Source organism: Linepithema humile, chromosome 4 (genome assembly GCF_040581485.1).
Source record: "Linepithema humile isolate Giens D197 chromosome 4, Lhum_UNIL_v1.0, whole genome shotgun sequence".
Taxonomy (NCBI): domain Eukaryota; kingdom Metazoa; phylum Arthropoda; class Insecta; order Hymenoptera; family Formicidae; genus Linepithema; species Linepithema humile.
In genome coordinates, this window is record NC_090131.1 from 6,133,765 (window position 1) to 6,152,492 (window position 18,728).

The 18,728-nt window shown below is 41.5% G+C and overlaps 2 protein-coding genes across 5 annotated transcripts; one reads left to right on the top strand and one right to left on the bottom strand.

Moving 5' to 3' along the window:
• The first annotated feature begins 1,857 nt into the window (after positions 1–1,857).
• On the top strand, positions 1,858–5,550 carry RNaseZ (ribonuclease Z). Of its 4 annotated transcripts, XM_067353487.1 has the most exons (7): positions 1,860–1,951; positions 2,378–2,515; positions 2,619–2,680; positions 2,791–3,360; positions 3,436–4,229; positions 4,309–4,652; positions 4,800–5,550. In XM_067353487.1, the coding sequence occupies exons 4-7, from the start codon at positions 2,805–2,807 to the stop codon at positions 5,194–5,196; spliced, it is 2,091 nt and encodes a 696-aa protein (XP_067209588.1). In that variant the 5' UTR covers positions 1,860–1,951; positions 2,378–2,515; positions 2,619–2,680; positions 2,791–2,804; the 3' UTR covers positions 5,197–5,550. The 4 variants fall into 4 exon arrangements, with proteins under 4 accessions (XP_067209587.1, XP_067209588.1, XP_067209585.1 ...); XM_067353486.1 differs by having other exon boundaries at positions 1,858–1,951; positions 2,619–3,360; XM_067353485.1 differs by lacking the exon at positions 1,860–1,951 and having other exon boundaries at positions 1,973–2,515; positions 2,619–3,360; positions 3,436–3,752; positions 3,834–4,229.
• On the bottom strand, positions 5,524–18,674 carry sn (fascin domain-containing protein singed). Its single transcript, XM_012366462.2, has 9 exons — positions 18,554–18,674; positions 17,194–17,620; positions 9,956–10,091; positions 9,498–9,741; positions 8,982–9,115; positions 8,335–8,630; positions 8,024–8,184; positions 7,452–7,922; positions 5,524–7,276 (listed from the first exon to the last, which is right to left on the bottom strand). Exons 3-9 carry the CDS (start codon positions 10,016–10,018, stop codon positions 7,071–7,073), a joined length of 1,575 nt encoding a protein of 524 aa, XP_012221885.1. The 5' UTR covers positions 10,019–10,091; positions 17,194–17,620; positions 18,554–18,674; the 3' UTR covers positions 5,524–7,070.
• Positions 18,675–18,728: the final 54 nt, after the last annotated feature.

Genomic DNA, 18,728 nt, shown 5'->3' on the forward strand with positions numbered 1-18,728 from the left:
GAGCTATCTCAATTAGAACGTGCCTATTAAAATTAAGAACGTTATTATAACAAAACACTAATTTTGCTAAAGTAAGCAATTAATTAGGAATAGTAATAATACTCAAAAAATGTATTCTTGTAAAATGAAAAAATAGATATATAAGTTACGTTTTTGCAAAAAAAAGTCCACGTGTGACACGTGCCAAATATATGTTAACGCAGATGAAACTTCTACAGAATTGTTGGTTTTAAATATACGATAGTATTAAATTATTGTTGAATCATAAATAGATGAATAGTGTTAGGCTGTCTCGATGTTTCAATGTTCGAGCGATAACACATGTATCTTCGTAATTACAGGGTACAAATTGTAGCATAAATTTGCTAGTTATACATCGCAGAATCATAAGCATAATTAATAATGCACAATATTTTGTTTAATATATTTTCCAGAAAATCATGTGATATCAAGAAAAAGTACAACAAATGTATGAAATATATTTTCCTCTTTATCCAATAAGAAATATAACAGATACTTTCATGTGCATTATTAATTAAAATTTAACATAATTTGTAAAATATAAGTATGAAACAAAGCAGCATTTAAACAAGTTTAAATTCTATCAGAATCAATTTCTCTACAATAGCATTTATTTTTTAATCTTTAATATATTTATGTATATAAATTTCATTGATTGCATTATATAATTGTTACGCCACTGTTACTTGTGTTATGAAAAATTTGTGCAATACAATAAATATGAATTTTACAGATTAATGATAAACGTCAAAGCATACAATTGTGACATACAATGAATTTTATACATGCTAAATTTTATTGAAATATTGTCTCTTGTTATCACTTAACTATATTGTTTTATTAAAATTAATACATGCCTAACTTAATAGAAAAGAAAATATAACAAATCCAGTATTTATATATGAAAAGAGGAATTGCATCACACACACATGATATTGACTTTTATATGAAAAATGAAAATGACATCTATAAAAATATATTAACATGTGAAAAGGAAAAATAGTTTCTGTTATTTATATACCCACAAAAAATTTTATATACCCACAAAAACTTTAATTAATATTTAAAATATTATAAATATCATTTTTGGGAATAATTTGCTGATATCAAGATTTAAAAATTGCGCTATAAGCTCAGCACTCAGCATTTAACAGTTATAAACTACTGTATTTTTTTTAACAAAACCAGTATAACCCGATTTGAGATGCAAGAAGCAAAGCAGCATGAATAGAGAAGATACTGCACACACGCGCAAGCCACCAGGCCACACTGAACAGAAAGCTTCAGATGCTCTCGATTTCTCAATCTCGACTTTTGCATTCTACGAAAAAGCATAATATTAACATATATTATATATATAATATAACATTATACATATATTATATATAATATATATAAAGACGTCTTAAAAAAGACATTTTTAAGATACCTTAAAAGCATCCTAAACAAAACATCTTTAAGACGTTCTAAAAACGTCCTAAAAAAGAGATCGTTTTTTAATTTCTTTAATAATTTTGTATTTTGCAACAAAAAACTTTCTAAAAATTTTAAAAAAGACGTTTCAATTATTTAAGTATTTTACGAGCATCCTAACACTGTCAAAAATAGCGAAAATAAACATGTAGAAAAATTTCAATTACCCGCTGAAACGGCGAGAAACGGCTCCATTTTATTCGGAATTTTATGAAATTGTAATAGGAGTACATGATGATATAGGAGCTTATTCACTAGTACAGTCGGTACACTTACCATCAATGTATTTGTAATGTTGCTTCCTAAACTACTCAGTAGACGGCGCTGTTAGCATGAGTTACCTCCTCTAATTCATGTGCTCCTGATTACCAGGAGCACATGAATTAGAGGAGGTAACTCATGCTAACAGCGCCGTCTACTGAGTAGTTTAGGAAGCAACATTACAAATACATTGATGGTAAGTGTACCGACTGTACTAGTGAATAAGCTCCTATATCACCATGTACTCCTATTACAATTTCATAAAATTCCGAATAAAATGGAGCCGTTTTAAGTGTCCGAAGCTAACCGAAGTGCAGATTCACATAACCTGGCTTGCGCATATGTGCGGTACCTCTTCTATTCATTCTGCTTACTGGTTGCGTATAGGTTATAACCATATTACATCAGAGAATAGTGGATGAGGTTATGGTTTCGTACAGCGGTGTACATGCGTTTGAACGTTAATACAATTTATTTATATTTATTATTGTCGTTATATGTTTTTATACGGTAAAAAAAAACTGAACGGATGACGTTCAACGTACGCTTATTCGTGCATCACATTGGAAAGCACAATTACTGTACGTTTTCACCATTTTTTATAAAAAGCTGCATTTTGCAGCGAAACTTGTTTGCTCGTCACGGATCTTCCAGAACCATGCCGCGTCCAACTTTACACGTACTGAATATGCAAAGGACGAGACAGAAACTCTTAGAAAAATCCATGAAATACACTGGCAATATAAACGTATCATTACAAGTTAGTAACGTACCAAGTATTGTGTGTACTCTATAAGTAACAATCAAATTATAATTTCAATTCAGCACTAAATATATTAATTGATGAAATTTTCCATTTGTAGATTCTGGGCACCGGAGCTCGTGGTACGCCAAAATGTGTTTATTTAGCGGCGGGAAACACCAGGTATATCTTTAACTGCGGGGAAGGATCGCAGAGACTGGCAAATGAGCATAAATCCAAGTTAGTAAAGCTGGAACATGTGTTTGTAACATCTGCGTCTTGGGATAATTTAGGTGGTATCCCAGGAATGCTCTTGACGATACAAGATGTTGGAGTGCCAAAAGTCCATGTGCACGGTCCCAAAGGAACGGTAGATATATTTGACGCAATCAAGAAGTTTGTGTTGCTGCAAGCTCTAAAAATTCACGAAGCCAAGTGTGATGAATCGGAGCCATATTCGGATGGGGCAATGACCGTTACATATGTTTCCATTACAAAATCAAATCCTCAGGAAACTGAGCCTATTGATGTGAAAGAGGAAGTAGTGGACAATACAATCAGTTATTATGATTATACTAATTCTAATGGCAAACGAGTACCTGATAGAGTAGAGAAGGAAAAGAAGATATCGAAGATCGAAAAGAAGTTGGAAAAGAAGAAAATATCCAATGTAATGTCTTACATTTGTAAATTGCATCCTCGTGCGGGCAAGTTGGACTTTGAAAAATGTATGAAGAAAGGTGTACCAGCTGGTCCTTTGTTGAAACAGCTCAAAAATAATCAGGACATTACTCTTCCTGACGGCACAGTCGTTTTGAGCAAAGATGTTTGCTCTCCCATGACGCCAGGTCCTTCTTTCATAAGTAAGTTAACATATGATTTTGTTCGCATCTTTATATTAAACAAATCTTTTATCGTTTTACTATCTTTCTTTCCAGTTGTAGAATGCCCATCGGAAGATTATTTAGAATCCTTTGTAAACCATCCTGCCTTTGCACAACACCAAACGACAACGTCGAGCAAGGATGACGCGCCTTATTGCATCATTCATTTCACGCCTCAAAAAATAATGGATAACCCTCGTTACGTGGACTGGATGGGCAAATTTGGTCTCAACACGCGTCATATAGTTTTAAATGAGGAGAACGAGTGTATGGGGACCGAAGCGAGCCACAAGCATCAGTATAAACTTCGTTTATTGCATTCTGATATATTCCCTTCTTTGGACGAAGAAAGCTTTCAAAAGAAAACACGGGTGAGATTGACACATCGAAGCTTCTTCTATTCCAAAAGTACTTATGTGTTTTTATATCACTGCATACTTTTTTCCTCACAGGCGGCGGACATGCCCGTTATATATCGCCCCAGAACCCTTCACACCGTCCACTTGCAACCGGAATTGAGACTCGATACAACAAACGAAGTATCGTTGCATTCGGAGGAGTACATAAATGAAGTTTTCGAGACTGAGGGTTTCCTAGACGTGTTGGCGGAGCTGCAAACGGATATTAACGCTCGAACGAAAGAATTGTCTATTGGAACCGAATATCCAAAGATCGTTATGCTGGGTACTGGTTCCAGCGTTCCGAGTAAAGTCAGAAACACGAGCGGCATACTCTTGCGAGTGGACGAGGACCATAGTATGGTGCTAGACTGCAGCGAGGGTACGTTCAGGCAAATCATGAAAATCTACGGAAAGTCCGAGACGGATAAGATCCTGAAAACGATCAAGGTACGGCAATCGTGTCTGCGCCTTCTTTTTCTACAACTTTGCAGCGAAATTCAATCATGAAGCTCGGCTCATATTTCAGGCGGTGTACGTGTCGCATCTGCACGCGGATCATCACATCGGCTTGATCGGTTTGTTAAAGGAAAGAGGGGCTGTCACGCAAGATTCTTTGTACCTGTTCGCGCCGTCACATATTGCCGCGTGGCTACAGCTGTATCACAAACGCTTCGAACCCATTCTGCACCGGATGACGCTAATATCGAACAGCGAGCTCTTCATGAACATACACAATCCGAATGACTTGAAATACTTGGACATGTACAAAACGCTGAACGTGCAAGCTGTGAGAACTGTGTACGTCAAGCATTGTCCTTATTCGTACGGCGTTTCTGTGACGCTCCACAATGGAAAGAAGATAGTATACAGGTGAGCAATAAACTCCAAATAATAAATAAATCTCTTAATCTGTTTTGAAATTTAATTCGTAACTCGTTATTCGTCGATCTTCGTGTTAAACGCATAAATTCATTGAAGCGTAAGTGTGCCTTAAAATTATGACGATGCTATTTCCAGCGGAGATACTATGCCCACCGAAAATCTCGTGAAGCTCGGTCAAGATTGCGACCTTTTGATTCACGAAGCAACGATGGAGGACGATCTGATAGAGGAAGCGAAGATAAAGTTTCACTCAACGGTCTCACAGGCCGTAGAAATGGGCGAGAAAATGCAAGCAAAGTTCACGCTATTGACGCACTTCAGCCAACGATACTCTGTTATACCTCACTTACCTGAAGCCGAGAATGGCACTAAACTAGATAACGTCGGTATTGCATACGATAATATGCATATTAGCCTGTCGCAATTGCCACTCTTGCCTTTAATGTATCCGGCACTAAAATTGATGTTTAACAAATATTACATGGTGCTAGAAGACCGAGCTGCAAAACGGCAAAATATGGCAGCAAAGTAATATTTTATATTATAATACTATCATTGTCACTTCTTATTGCTTTACAATATTGTTGATTGAAAATCAATGTATAGCTATGAAGAAAGTAATAACTGAGAAAGTGTTATCCTCCTTTAATTTTTAATGCAAAATCTTCCAACTTGATGTAAATAAAAAATGATCCATTAGTACTATTTTGCAATATTTTCGTAACAAAACAATCAGTTGATAGGTTTATTAAACTTACTAAAATTGTCCACTGATAAACTCGATAGTGACTTGTACATCGTGTATATAAACTTATTAATATAATAATGCAATCAGTTTATAGAAGAAGTCGCGTGTAGCTCCGATCAATAAAAAATTTTTTTATTACATCCTTTAATTTATTACATCAATTGCTCTTAATGCATTTCTACCGTGAAAAAGTAATAAAGAGATTGCCGCTTACAGAAGTATATAAAGAAATTGTGTCATCTCGTCAGTGGATCAAAAAATCCATATATATATTTCAGTATATCATCCAAAAAAGTAAAATATTCACCGAATGCTTTTCGCACACTTCGCATTATAAATACGTGTTTCGCTCTCGTAACATGTAAAAATTAATTGGCGCCTGCCGTGCGTAGTATCATGTTGCGATCAGCGTAATGACGTTGAAAAAAAGAGACAAACATATATTTACACAAGACGAACGTACATATCTCAGTGTGTCTCGAAATGATCATCTATCCGAAGAGTCTACTTCTCGTTATCTCCTACAATTCTATTCGACATACCGGAAAATTCGTAAATTATAAAACACAACGTGACTTTCTGTCAGTTTTCTTATCATTGAGAAATGAGATTAAGTCTAATCTTATTGCTAAGAACGCGCAATACCCGTCGAAGTATCGTAAAAAAAAAAAAAAAAAGAAGAAAGCGAACAAAAACCGCCGATCTATGTGCTGCTGTTGCGAGTCTTTCCGTCACCAAGCCTTAGTTTGGCATATTTTACTTAACATACGCAGTAGGCTAGTACGTGTGAAGCATGCGAGGGGAGTACAGCGAAACTCTCGTGTGTGCATTCCGTTAAATGCGCTTTACTCAATTAGTGATTGTGTTTTGGCAATGAAATCTGTAGGTCAGTGTCGAACCTGGGGCAGTGATTCTAATCGAATGGACTTGGCTCTATCTCTCTTTCTCTCATTGTGCCTTCACAAGTGTAACTTTTATCTTCCTTTAAATAATTTGTCTAATGAATAAAATGTGCCCCTAACGGTAGCAAAAAGTCGTTGCCACGCTGCAAGCAGAAATATCCAGACTTCTTCCTCGATTCCTACGCGACACTTCAGCGATATTCCACGTTATTACACTGCTCTTGGCAAGGAATAATTTAGCATGAAATAAGTTCGGTTATTCATCGCAAATAACAATCGATTTTATAAATAAATAATTGATACACGCCAAAGACAATATTGTTATAAAAATGTAGCTCGCAGCGTGGCAAACTGTCCTTACAATATACGGATATAAAAGTGTGTTACGTATAAAATAGACCGTGGACAGTTACAATAGTCCAGCCGGTCCTTCGGACGTTCTCTCGAAATTCTGGCGTTAATTCAGCGTAAGTCGGTTAATCGTCAGTCTCGGATATACTGCGGATTCACGAAGCGTTTGATCAAGATCTGGGAAAAGAAAGAGTATTAGTCGTGCCGTGTCGGCACTGTTAAAACTCGACGGCAACGCTGATGCGGCGCGGTATGCTCGATTAAGTACGCGGCAGGAATCAGCGCGGGAGCCGCGAGTCTCCTGCTATTGTTATTCGGGGATACGGTACTGCGAGTTACGACCAAAGCTGAAGAGGCAGCGGAATATACATCTTGCTCGTTGCATCTTGCGCGTTATCCCCTGCATTAGAACTCCCACTTCGTGGCGGACTCGTAGTCCGTGTCGCCCAGGCGCAGCACGCCGTTCTTGCCCGCGGTGAGATACCGGCCGTCCACGCACTTGATGCAGATTCGCGACGGCTCGCGCAGCTCCAGATAAAAGCCGTCGGACGGCATGTCCGAGTCCACGGTCACTCCCTCGCTGTCCGCGTGCCAATACTTTCCATTTTGTCCTATACGTTTAGTGATTCGTGAATTAATTCTCGTAATTTCGACAGAAATACGAGGAATATAACAGGATATTTTCCAGCGATAAAAAATTAGCGGTTATTAACTTTAAAATGTTTCCGATTTCCAAAAATGATTAATTCAGTCAATTAAAATAAATAACGTGAGAGGTTAGGTTACCTTTGAATCTGACCACGCCGCGTTCGCACCGCTCGACGCGTATCGTCTCGTAGACAGCCTTGTTGCACTCGAGTTTGGGACTGGCCGCGCTCTTGGGGCCGACGAAGCCCTGTTCGCACCGCAGCACCAGCACCGGTCGGTTCATCAGGTAGAAATGGTACTTAGCGGGGTCGGAATCGTTGCCGTTCAGTGAGTCGGCGTTCGCGTAGAGATGGCCGGACCGCTTAGTGGCCAGGAACTTGCCGTTGTTAGCGCGCAATGCGACGGTGCCGTCGTTCGACTGCCACGCCAGGTCGAAGAGCGCGTTCGACGAGCGCTTGTGATCGGACGCCTGGATGCCGCCGCCGGCCTCCAGGCTCCAGTAACGGTCCTGCATTGTTCGCACGTACCATCGTTTCGTTACTCGATCGAACTCTAACTGGAATGTCTCGTGGCCGGAGATCTCGTCCTGATTGGCCGTCACGTCGACGCCTGATCAAATCGGGCATCAATTATGTCAATTGAATCAAATCTCAACTGTACCTTATTTTTTACGACGATGAATCGCTAGCAAGATTAGAAATTACTATTACCTTGCTTAACGGAAACGTATCGCTGGTTCAATGCCGCGACGAACGATGCCTGTGGTAGAGATTCCTCCAAAGAGAAGAGCTCGTCGCGCGTAACAGTTGTTGATCTCGATTTCAGAACAGCCTTACTGCCGATCGGTGCCAAGTACGCGCCATGTATATCGCTGAAAGGAAAAAACTTGTTGGTAAATTGTTCGCAATTTAAATAAAGATTGAATAATTGCTGATTAATACTAATTAGTTGTTCAATTATGCTAATCAAGACCGACTTACATTTTAATTGGCGTTTAATTCTTTTGCACAATTGAACATACCGAAGAGCGAGAAGGCCGGCATGGAACTCCGCGGCGTACAGACAATCCCGTGTGCAAGCGTCCAACAGTTTGCCATCACGTGCGAGATATTTATTATTGCAAGTATGTAGCGCGTAATGGCCGCCTTCGGATTTAGTGCGATCCCCGTGGCTGTGATCGTCGCCCATAGTTGCCGGGCGAAATTCCAAAGTGAATAGAGTGTCCTCACCCCAGGGCACCGGTGCGTCCACGTGAATCTCATCCTGAGTGGCGCTCAGGTGTGCGAAGCGTTTTCTCCCGGCCGATCGAAGATTCACCTAATTAATTGAATCAACAAGTTAGAAACTTTTAATTAAGACGCGCGCAAATATTGCATTTTTAAATCCTTCAAATCCTTGTTCGAAGATGCACGCGAAACGAGAGATCGTCTTCGAAATTGATCGACGGATGTTCAAAACTATTCGATGCTTTTTACGACAACCCATGAATTATAGATACAATCATAAAAGAGCGAGCGGCACCGAAACGAATTAAAATTGTCGCTTAATCTGTCGGTCGCGGAAATACAGTCATTAGCAAAGTTGTAGCAACGATTAGATTGCGCAAACAATTTACCGTAAACGCTTCGTTCGTGAGGTCTGAAAACGCAACAGGTATTTAAGGTGTACCTGCGGTCTGGCGGCGAGATGTACGAGCCAGTACTCCGCTTCGCCTGGGGCCTTAGCGGTACACTTCAATTCATCTTGGCTCGAGCCTAAGAAGTAGCCTCTCTGGATGTTCTTCAGCGCCCATCGACCGCTGCCTGCAATTTGTTCCGATTGCTATCCGTTAAAAGAAACTCTCACCCATTCATTACAAAGCACCAATTGATGTCGAACGGTTAGAGTAATCGTTTGTGATAACGCAAGTATATGAAAGATCATAATAGCCATTGGCCTTTCGCGTGCAGTTAGATTTAAAAATAGTTCAGATATTTTTAGACGTGCATCGTAATACTGCAAAAACTATTGCCGGTTTTAACATCGAAATTAATCAAGGCGTATCTCTTTAAATTTTTTCTTAAATTTAAAGATGCAACAAAATTTGTAAAGCTATAAAGTTCTATATATTTCTAATATTTCAAATGAACAAAATTCTTTTACTGTACAGCAATACGCGAGCGTGAATACGAAGTTTGCGCATACCATCGGAAGCGAGTTGTATTTGAAAAGCGCATCCCGGGTCCGACGACTCCTCGCTCTCGCCTGTCACGTTACCAAACTGGTCGACTGCTAGATATCGATCCAAATGGGAGCGAAGGAAAACCTGATGTTCGCTGCCCTCCAGAGTCCACAATTGCTTCTTCTTCAGGCTCGATCCGTTGGCGTTGATTTTAAAACCAAATGTCTCCGCCGTCAGATACTTAAACTTTCCGTTGATCAATCCAACCTGGAAAATCGTGCAATTTATTATAATCCGTTTCATTAATTACATTGAACGATAAATCTGCTGTAATTACTGTGATAATTTCCTGCTGGAAAGAAATAAAAAATGAATTAAGAATTGACGATGCAAATCTCCGAATAATACCGTTGCAGAAATATCTTCACGGTATCGGCGATTCCTCGTTAAATTAATTAGCGCTAAATCAAGCGATACGCACCGTCCATCCCGATTTGTCGACGCCGTTCTCAGATCCAACATTCTCCGAGCCGTTGCTCTGCATCGTACCGACGTAGCTGGGCGATTTCGGTTACTCGAGCTACGAAAATGCACTCCAAGTAGCTTCTCGGTGGCGTCTGAAAGAGAAAAATGCGCGCATTAATTAAACAACAGTTTTCATTTCCAAGCGTCATTAAGTGAACTGCAATTATCCCGGGTATCATAGCGAGTAGCGAAGAAAATCTCCCCCGAGCTTGTTGCCACACCACGGTGAAACTGTTAATTGCCCGTCGAGTTATAGAAAATCGTCCGGCATCCGCGAGATTTATTCGTCGAATTTAATTGAGCGATATTTAAGATTCGCGAAGAAGGAATTCGCCAAACAATCGTTTTACGCCGCGTTGAGCGTCCACGCATATATTTTACGCGCGGCGTTAATTAAAGTGCTGGGAGAAATCAATAATTGCGTTCATCCCTCCCTTTTCACCCTCCGTGCGAATTTCGCCGCACGAAACGCCTCCTTATCTATCGTCCTATCGCTACTTAAAAATGACGCGCGTTGTATCACACTCGTTATTCATGAGTTATAAGTCATGGCGAGAGCGCAACGGGGCAGCGAAGCACGAGGGTTTGTACATATGCGCCGATTGAGAAATCCGCCGCTGCGCGTATTGATCCCCCCCGAGTTTCATCCCGACGCTATCGCGTCGGCGGACGCCCGCTAACTCGAAACAAAACACCGCTATTATTTGCCGGGTAAACGTCCACTCCGCTTTCCTTCCTCGTTTCACCGGCACTTCTCCGCTTTATTCGCACCTGTCCCATCGCGTTACGATTCCGCCGTATCCTCAGCCATTTCCTCCGGCTTCGCTTCGCGCCTTAATAACCGTAGTTATGACACTCCGAATGTCGTAAACGCGCGCCGTCTTACATTACGCTGTTAATGTGTGCCATCTTTTTTAAATTGCCTCGCGGAAATGATTCTGCAGTATGTCATTTTGTGAAATTGCTCTGCAGATTCCTACAGCTACTTTTACGCTCTGTAAATAAAAGAATACTCGGAAACATAAATTAATAAATTAAACGAGCTTGATAAATTGTGGAGAAAAAGATCCGCGCTTAATTGAGAAATATGCATGAATTAAATTTAAGAGATTAAAACGCTTTAGTTTCACGTATCACTTTAAATTACGCCCGCTTCCGACAGCATAATTCATATTAGCGGTTTCTTTAGCACTCGCAGTCACGCAGAACGACATAATTCCTTTATATCGTTCCATCTCCGGCTGGCGACGAGAATATTGCACGCGATAAGCGGCGCGCATATTTATCGGCCGATACGTTTCATCTGACCTATCGTCCGCGATCGATCTTACACGTCTCGAGAATCCCTCGCCAGACACTTAAGATCAATTCGTGCCTGTTAAATCGGTATTCACCACACACTAGTCAGTAGCTTTAACCGTTAATTTAACCGGCTGAGTGAGAACTGCTCACTCGAGAGGCTATCAACCTTTGACAACTACATCTGTACCTGAAAGCACAGAAGGGACCTTGTTTACAAAGAGCTCTCTCTCTCTCTCTCTCTCTTTTTTAAATATTTTTGAAAAGTTAACGTTTTAGAATTTCTAATCAGCTAACTTCTATTTCCAACTCGTCAAAGACGACGTCGCATCGAAGATTGATTCGCTTGTGCGAGACACCCTGTACGATCGATCGCAAGTGGCACGTAAATATAAACGAGCTGCTCGACTTGACGCGAGACGTGCCATTCAACCGGTTACTACGGTGAATGCCGTAAAGCAGGACTTTGAAACAGGACTATCGTTTAATGGCAATCGGAGCAATTAATCCGTAACGAAGTAATCATGCGCGAGACACGGGATTGCGCATAAAAGTGATGTTACGACGCCAATAAAAAAAAAAAAAAGCGATACGCGCATTAAAGCGTTCCCATAACACGTCTTTAAAGCGCCACGCGAGAAGAGGTTCTTGAACTCGTAAAAGAAATTCCTTCCTTCGCTCTTTAGGGAAGTACCGTGACCGTAACGTTCAAGAATTTGTACTTGAACTTTCACAAAAATAATTTACTTCGTTTAACGAGTTCAAAGTTCCATAAAATTTATTGCATTTCGCAATTTTTCAGTCGAAAACTGTGATTCAAACGATTTGAGAATAAAATCATTCAACTATATTAATAAAAATCTATCTTTTTTCAATTTCTAATATTTGTCATTAAAATATCTGTTGTAATTTTAGAGTATTTGCACGCGAATATTAAAAAAAGTGTTGAAATATGATGCAACATATCAAAAATAGTGTCCATTTGGTATAAAATTCAAGTCACACAGGCGTGAATAGTGAAAGCAGGCGTCGCTTTGTCAACATGAACGGATGAATTCGCTCTTAAATTTTCCCGTCACGAAGCCGAACGGAAATACTTTCAACGGCAGCGAACAAGGACAACGTTAAAGCACAAAGATGCGTCGAATCGAGTCGCAGAGAGGACTTATTTCAGTTGTGCTCGGCGGCCGAAGATTATCCAATTAAACTTTTACAACAAATTTTATCGCTTTATATATAGACGATCGTAAATAAAAGCTAAATAAACAGTCGTCGACAGTGAAGGGATTTAAAAGCGTACGCACGCAGGTTGAATTTAGAACGATAAATGTGGCACGATCTTGCCATACTCGAACTTGGCGTGCGGCGGCACTTTTACGAGCCCAAACGCGATGAATAGCGCGAGTCTTAGTGCAAGTATCGGCTAAGAAAAGCCGCAGACGGGTCTTTGGCCGAACTTGGTCACCGAGGACACCGATACCATCTCATCTCGCTCGATTTGACGCTGCGGCTTTATTCAGCCCCGTCGCTTCCATCGAATCCAATCGTGAACATACTTTTTCCTCATTAGCGTCACGCAAGATCTCTCTCGTTCTAGAGTGTCTCATCTTCAGCTCATTAATGCTCTAGTTCGCGTGCTCTGAAATAGAAATATTCTTCAACAATGCTTTTTCGAAAATTGTATGAAAGAATTGCAGATGTGACATTGTCCGAATGATGCATCTCGGAGCTAATTAATGGGAAAAATAGAATCACTTTTCTGTTACAACAAATTCGCATTAACTTTTATAGAGTTTCGGCGTGGAAATACGCAGGAAATGCTTACAGATAATAGATGCAAAGATGTAACAATTATATCCATCCAACAACCGAAACAAAATCAACAACCTCGTTGCAATCGTCAATTCTTTGATTTAGCAAAAAAGACTGATATTCCGCATTCAGACACGCAATTAATTAATTGTTCCACCGAATCACAGAATGGCGTGGTATGCGCTCTCATTCCGAGATATTGACACTAATTGGAGAAAATCCGGAGTATTTACGCGTAAGTATGAGCTGTAAGTGATTCAGTTATGCTTCCGACGGGGATTGTAGTCACGCGAGGCCCTCCCCCCTCAGCTGACAGCGGAATCCGTTACGCGTCGGAAACGCGAGAGAGACCAGCATGAGATTATGTGTAAATAAAAACGAAGCAGTGCAACCGCGGAGAGGCAAGATCCGTATCGCGCCGCGTGTACGGCGCGGTATGATGCGAGGAATAACGAACGGTACAAACGTCCGGTACATCGCACGGCGATAGAGCAACGTTTCATTATGTAACGCGCGGGGCGCACCGTCGGCCACGAGTGTTCCTACGGTCAGAGATCAACCGAGGACAATTGCTTTGTCACGGAGATATTTATAGTCGGACATTTGTGCAATTAAAAGTTGAAATTATCGTGGAATAAATGAAAGAAGCTGTATCGTCGTTCGACAGCTTTCCACGCGTAATTCCTCACGTGCTCTTCTTTTCGTTCTCTTTGCGCTCGGAAGCTGCAGCTGCAGCTGCGAAAAATCAGAGCAAGAAACCGGCCTAGCGGCTAGACTCGTGCTCGTGTTTCTTGCGCCGCACGCGCCTGCTGTGTGGACTCTTTTTGTCGTCGGATAACTCTCGCAAGATACCCGTCGCGATGATGATTTAAGTTGTACTGAGAGTATGATAACAACTACTTGGACTATCGTAATGATTGGACAGCCGATAGCGCTATTCTGACGTCTCCGGAATTGTCCGCAATCTGGATAATCGCGGCACTTTCATGCAATTTGCAACATTAAATTGCGTCCTACAAAATACTAGTATTTCAATTTATCATATACAGCGATTTACAAGTTTCATCTTTTTAATTTTATATTCCTTGGTCAACTTAAATACCATTTTCCAATCGCATCAATGGCAATGCAAAATATTAATTATAGAATTAAATATAATAACGACGTAATAATGTTCACCTTGTTTGGCTTTGACGAGAATGATACGTAATCATTTCGTGCGATAAAATTGGAAATCCAATTTGCATTCAATTATGGATGGGTTTACCAACTTCAAATTAAACTGAACTTTCGCAAGCTTTTTTTCCTCTTTAGCTGAATTTTTCTCTCCAAAAACAAAATATTATTAATTCAGGTCGATATCTCTCTCGTTCTAGCTGTAATATTATTTTCACCTTCACCAGATTTCTGGTTTCTAAAACCCGTCTCTGTAGTGCTAAACCAGATGTTTCGAACATTTTTTAAGAATTTAAAACTGTCTAAAATAAAACAAGATAAAATAAAGTTCAAAGTTAACTGACATTGATAAAAGCGAGCCTCTTAAATTACTTCCGGCGAGTGGTGTCGTCGCATAATCGTTCTTTTTGTGTCGAGCGGAAGAAAGGAGCAAAGGTGCAAAGTTACCCACCGTCCGGGCACACACATAGTTCTGTTCACATTTAAATGCTGCGATTGTAAAGTCTCACGGCTGCAGTCGCAGGGCGCATTAATCTCGCGACGATAATGCCGTTGCAGAGTGCCAGGCCACAATTTTTCATTTATATCTATCACAAGTTTTATACCAGATAGTGCTTTCTCGTTCTTTTCGCACAACAGTGTGTTATCGGCGAAATAAGAACTTTGTTTTGTCTGACGATTCGACACGCATTAATGCGAGTTTTGCATTTAATTGAACGCGAAATAATTAAGATGCTAAGTGAATATATGTCTAATTATATAAATACACGCATTTTATTAAAAAAAAAAATAAATAAATACAAATGTTTATTTTCTGAAAAGATTCTTTTATGATGTGTATACAAATTTTAGTTGGATGACATATACACAGGAATGAAAAGAATGCGTGTCAAATCATCATGATTTTATCTAGAAGTAATAAATTTATCGAAAATTTTCGAAATAGTATTCCAGGCATTTCGAAGTATTCATTATTCCGCTGGTATATTTAATCCGCTCGTAAATACATTTGTATGTAAACACGTAGGAACACTTGTTAAGCTTCTTAAACCTTCGGTTGCGAAGGGTTCAAACACGGAATTTAAGACTGTCTGAAAAAAAATCAAATAAGGCTTCGTAATTAGAAATACATTTAAACTAACTTTCCATATACTGAATTTTTATAAAAAAATAAAAAAAACTGAACCAGGATTAATCTTGTTATAAATTGAGAAGCGAATAAAATCAAACGCACTGAAGAAAGAGAGATGCAAAATGATTTAGAGCCAAAAATAAAACAACGACGAATTTAAACACAAACTGGTTCTCTGCCTCTCTTCCTGGTTATTTCCCTTCACTGATGTGTCATGCCGCGCAGCGTGGCGCCCTTCGTTTTTGACCGGGTCCGACCCCACCCAAGATATAAGCAGGCAAAACCTTTAGAAATATAGGCTGCTAGTCGCTATGTCTCACATTGATTATCAAAATGCATTAGCGCCACTAATTAAGGTTCGATGTATATTATTTCAAAATAAAGATTGGAAACAAATATAGATTAGTGTTTTCAGATTAGATAAAAAGGTGCGTGTTAACAAAATATCCGTTTTGGAATGACATGAAAAACACAGACGGCTTGTTAATCTTTGAGGGATATAATTGACCTAAAAAATGCCTGGGGACAGTTCTCGCTCAGTTTCGCTATAAGACACGCAGTCTTGCGTAGTCAAGCAGCAAAACAAGGAGATTTTGGAGCACACCGACTGAGAGTCACCCGGCCGGCCGGGTGACTCACCGCCGTTCGCGAGCAGTGCTTCCGTACAAAATAAAAGCAGACACCCCCTCGCAACCCCGCCGATGCATCCCTCCCGCGAAGGTCGGTAAAAATAGTTCGTCTCCGAAGCGAAGGCCGTGTGTCGACAACACTTTTCACGCCGCGCGACGAAGCGCTGCCTCTCAGAAGGGCTTTCCGGTCGGTCTCCATGGGAACTGCCCCGCGATGACCCTTCAAGGTTGCACAAACTCTCGCGAACGCGCAGGATTATCAGTCATTCGTAAAAATTCAACTGAAATTATCGAGTTCTCTGCTCTTCTTCCGGCTGGGACGCACGGGCTCGATTAGATCAGCGAATAGCCGCTTTCTTCTAAATCCCAAATACAATACAGTGTTTTCGGGATATTTAAATGTACTGTGACTAGCCAAAGGTCGCTGAAATAATTCCGAGATATTAAATTGAGACAGTAAGCTCTGTTTTCTTAATAATTTCGAATTGACCTTTGCTTTTGCTTGATTTAGATTCTTTAACAAAATTATTTTGGCAAATTCTATAACTCACTCTGCTTTGATTTTTTCTCAAAACTTGAAGAATTAAGTATTTAAGTTGCAAACAATTAAAACTGAAACATAAAATGATAAAATTGCACAAGTGCTAATTAATAGCAAGACTTCATTCTTTTCGTTTAATTTCAAGTAGACTTCAACCGATTGTAATATGTAGAACTAAGAAGGAAGGCGTCGATTCGCTTCGCTGAGCAGCAGTACCACTCGAAATTTACATCATGACGTCTCGCCGCGTCGTTTCTCGCACTGTGCGGAGACGCTTTGTCCTCGTCGCACCCTCGCGCGCCCCTTTGTCGCCAAGGGGTGTTGAACCTTCACCTACTACGCAATTTCCGTCTGAATACTTCGCGGGCGAAATGAGAAAAGCCCAAGCTGTGAAAAAAAGACTCACAGACGTTTAAAAGGCTCCCCATCTTTCGAGATCCGCGATCATTTCGCGTCGCTGGGTGGGCTCTGATATGTATATAGAATCGACAAGGACAAAACAGGATACGCAAACGTTATCCGCGGCCGGAATTCGCGAGGGTCGCCGCCGCGTTCCGCCGATAAGCACGGGCAGGAAGCTGGAAGACCAGCCGGCACCTCCTTACCTCTCTCGCCGCTTCCCGTTCTCTCTTTCTGCGCGGAGTCCTGGCTCCCTCGATCGTTGGCTCCTGCACTCGTTCGTACCGAGCGTATCGATGGCACACACGCGCGCGCGTCTCGTCCCGGCTCGATTCGGCCGCGCCTCGGTCCCTCGTCGTCCGCGCGAAGATTCCGCCGGGGAGAAGATGTGGCAGAATAAAGGAATGCGGGCCAGGAGAAGAGAACGTCGGACGTAGGGCGATCGGAAGGAGCAGCACACACGCGTAAAGCCACGCGTAGAAACCAGATACACACGGATCGACGCTCGTCACGCTACTGAGGCCCGTTGTGCAGCGCCGGCCGCTCCTAGGTAGGACCCGTCGCGACGACGCGGGAGCATGCGAGGGTGGGGGCTTGCGGCTCTCCAGCGATGGCGATGACATCCTCGCATATCTGCAAAAGAAGATCGATATTATGGAAAACAGTCTAATTATTCCGAATCTCGATTTTTAGCTCGCAATTTAACTCCTCGGCGAAAAATAATGACATTCCGTGTTTGCCAAGGAATTTTGCAGAAAAAAAATGTACGCATTCCTGAGGCGAGTTCCACATGCAAATTTGCTGAACGGTGCAACTTTATAACGTTAATCGTGTGGCGAAACAAGTGCCACCGGAGAATTCGAGCGCTCCGAAGGGATCGGGCATCAACCCTCCCCGCTCTCCCTCCCGCCCCTCCGTGAACAAGTGCACGAGATACTTGTTCGGTAAGTGCGAGCGAATCGAAACTGGTCTGGGCTTATCGCCCGCAGCTGACTCGGCACGGGGCAGCAATAAAGCGGAGGGAGGGGGGGGCATGCCAGGGGGTGAAACACGCATCGTACCGTCGACGATTAAATTTCTGCAGGGGCGGCGGAATCACGCGTTACCGGCCAGCCGGCCGATTGCGATAGCGACTTCGCGCTGCTTTTCGCGCGCGAGCCACGTTCCCGACGCGGCGAGGGCGGGATCGATAGGAGACGTCGCGTGCCGGCGTGCGGTGCGAACCCTCCGCGATATATCGGGACGGGTCGCGCCATGTATCGCATTATCCCGAAAAATCTGATGCACGTTTCATGATTGCATGCCTGAAAAAATCAAATGCATTAATCAACAACGAGAACGTTGATTAACGCTAATCGCCAAAACAATTCGATTGCGCTTCTCGAGAACTGATGAAATCGAAATCTTACCTCTTATTGTTCTTTTTTTCTTTTCAAAAAAAGTCAATGGTTCCGCAAATATTTATAGGTTATATCGACCTCGATATATAACCTATCGAACGCGCTCGATCTTTTTTCGCTTTGTGCCGAGAAGTGCGTTCATTCGAATGCAAAGCTTCAATCTCACCTGAAGCCCGTCGTCCTTTATTCTATGTCGACCCATTCTTCCCCGATAATGGAAGCATTCTTGTGCAGACATTTTTTTCATCTCTCCCGGCCGACTTTCCGCCGTCGCGGTGGATAATGAGAATTCTCGCCGTGAAGATAGCAACAACCGTAGACGTTTCGCCGCGCTAAATTGC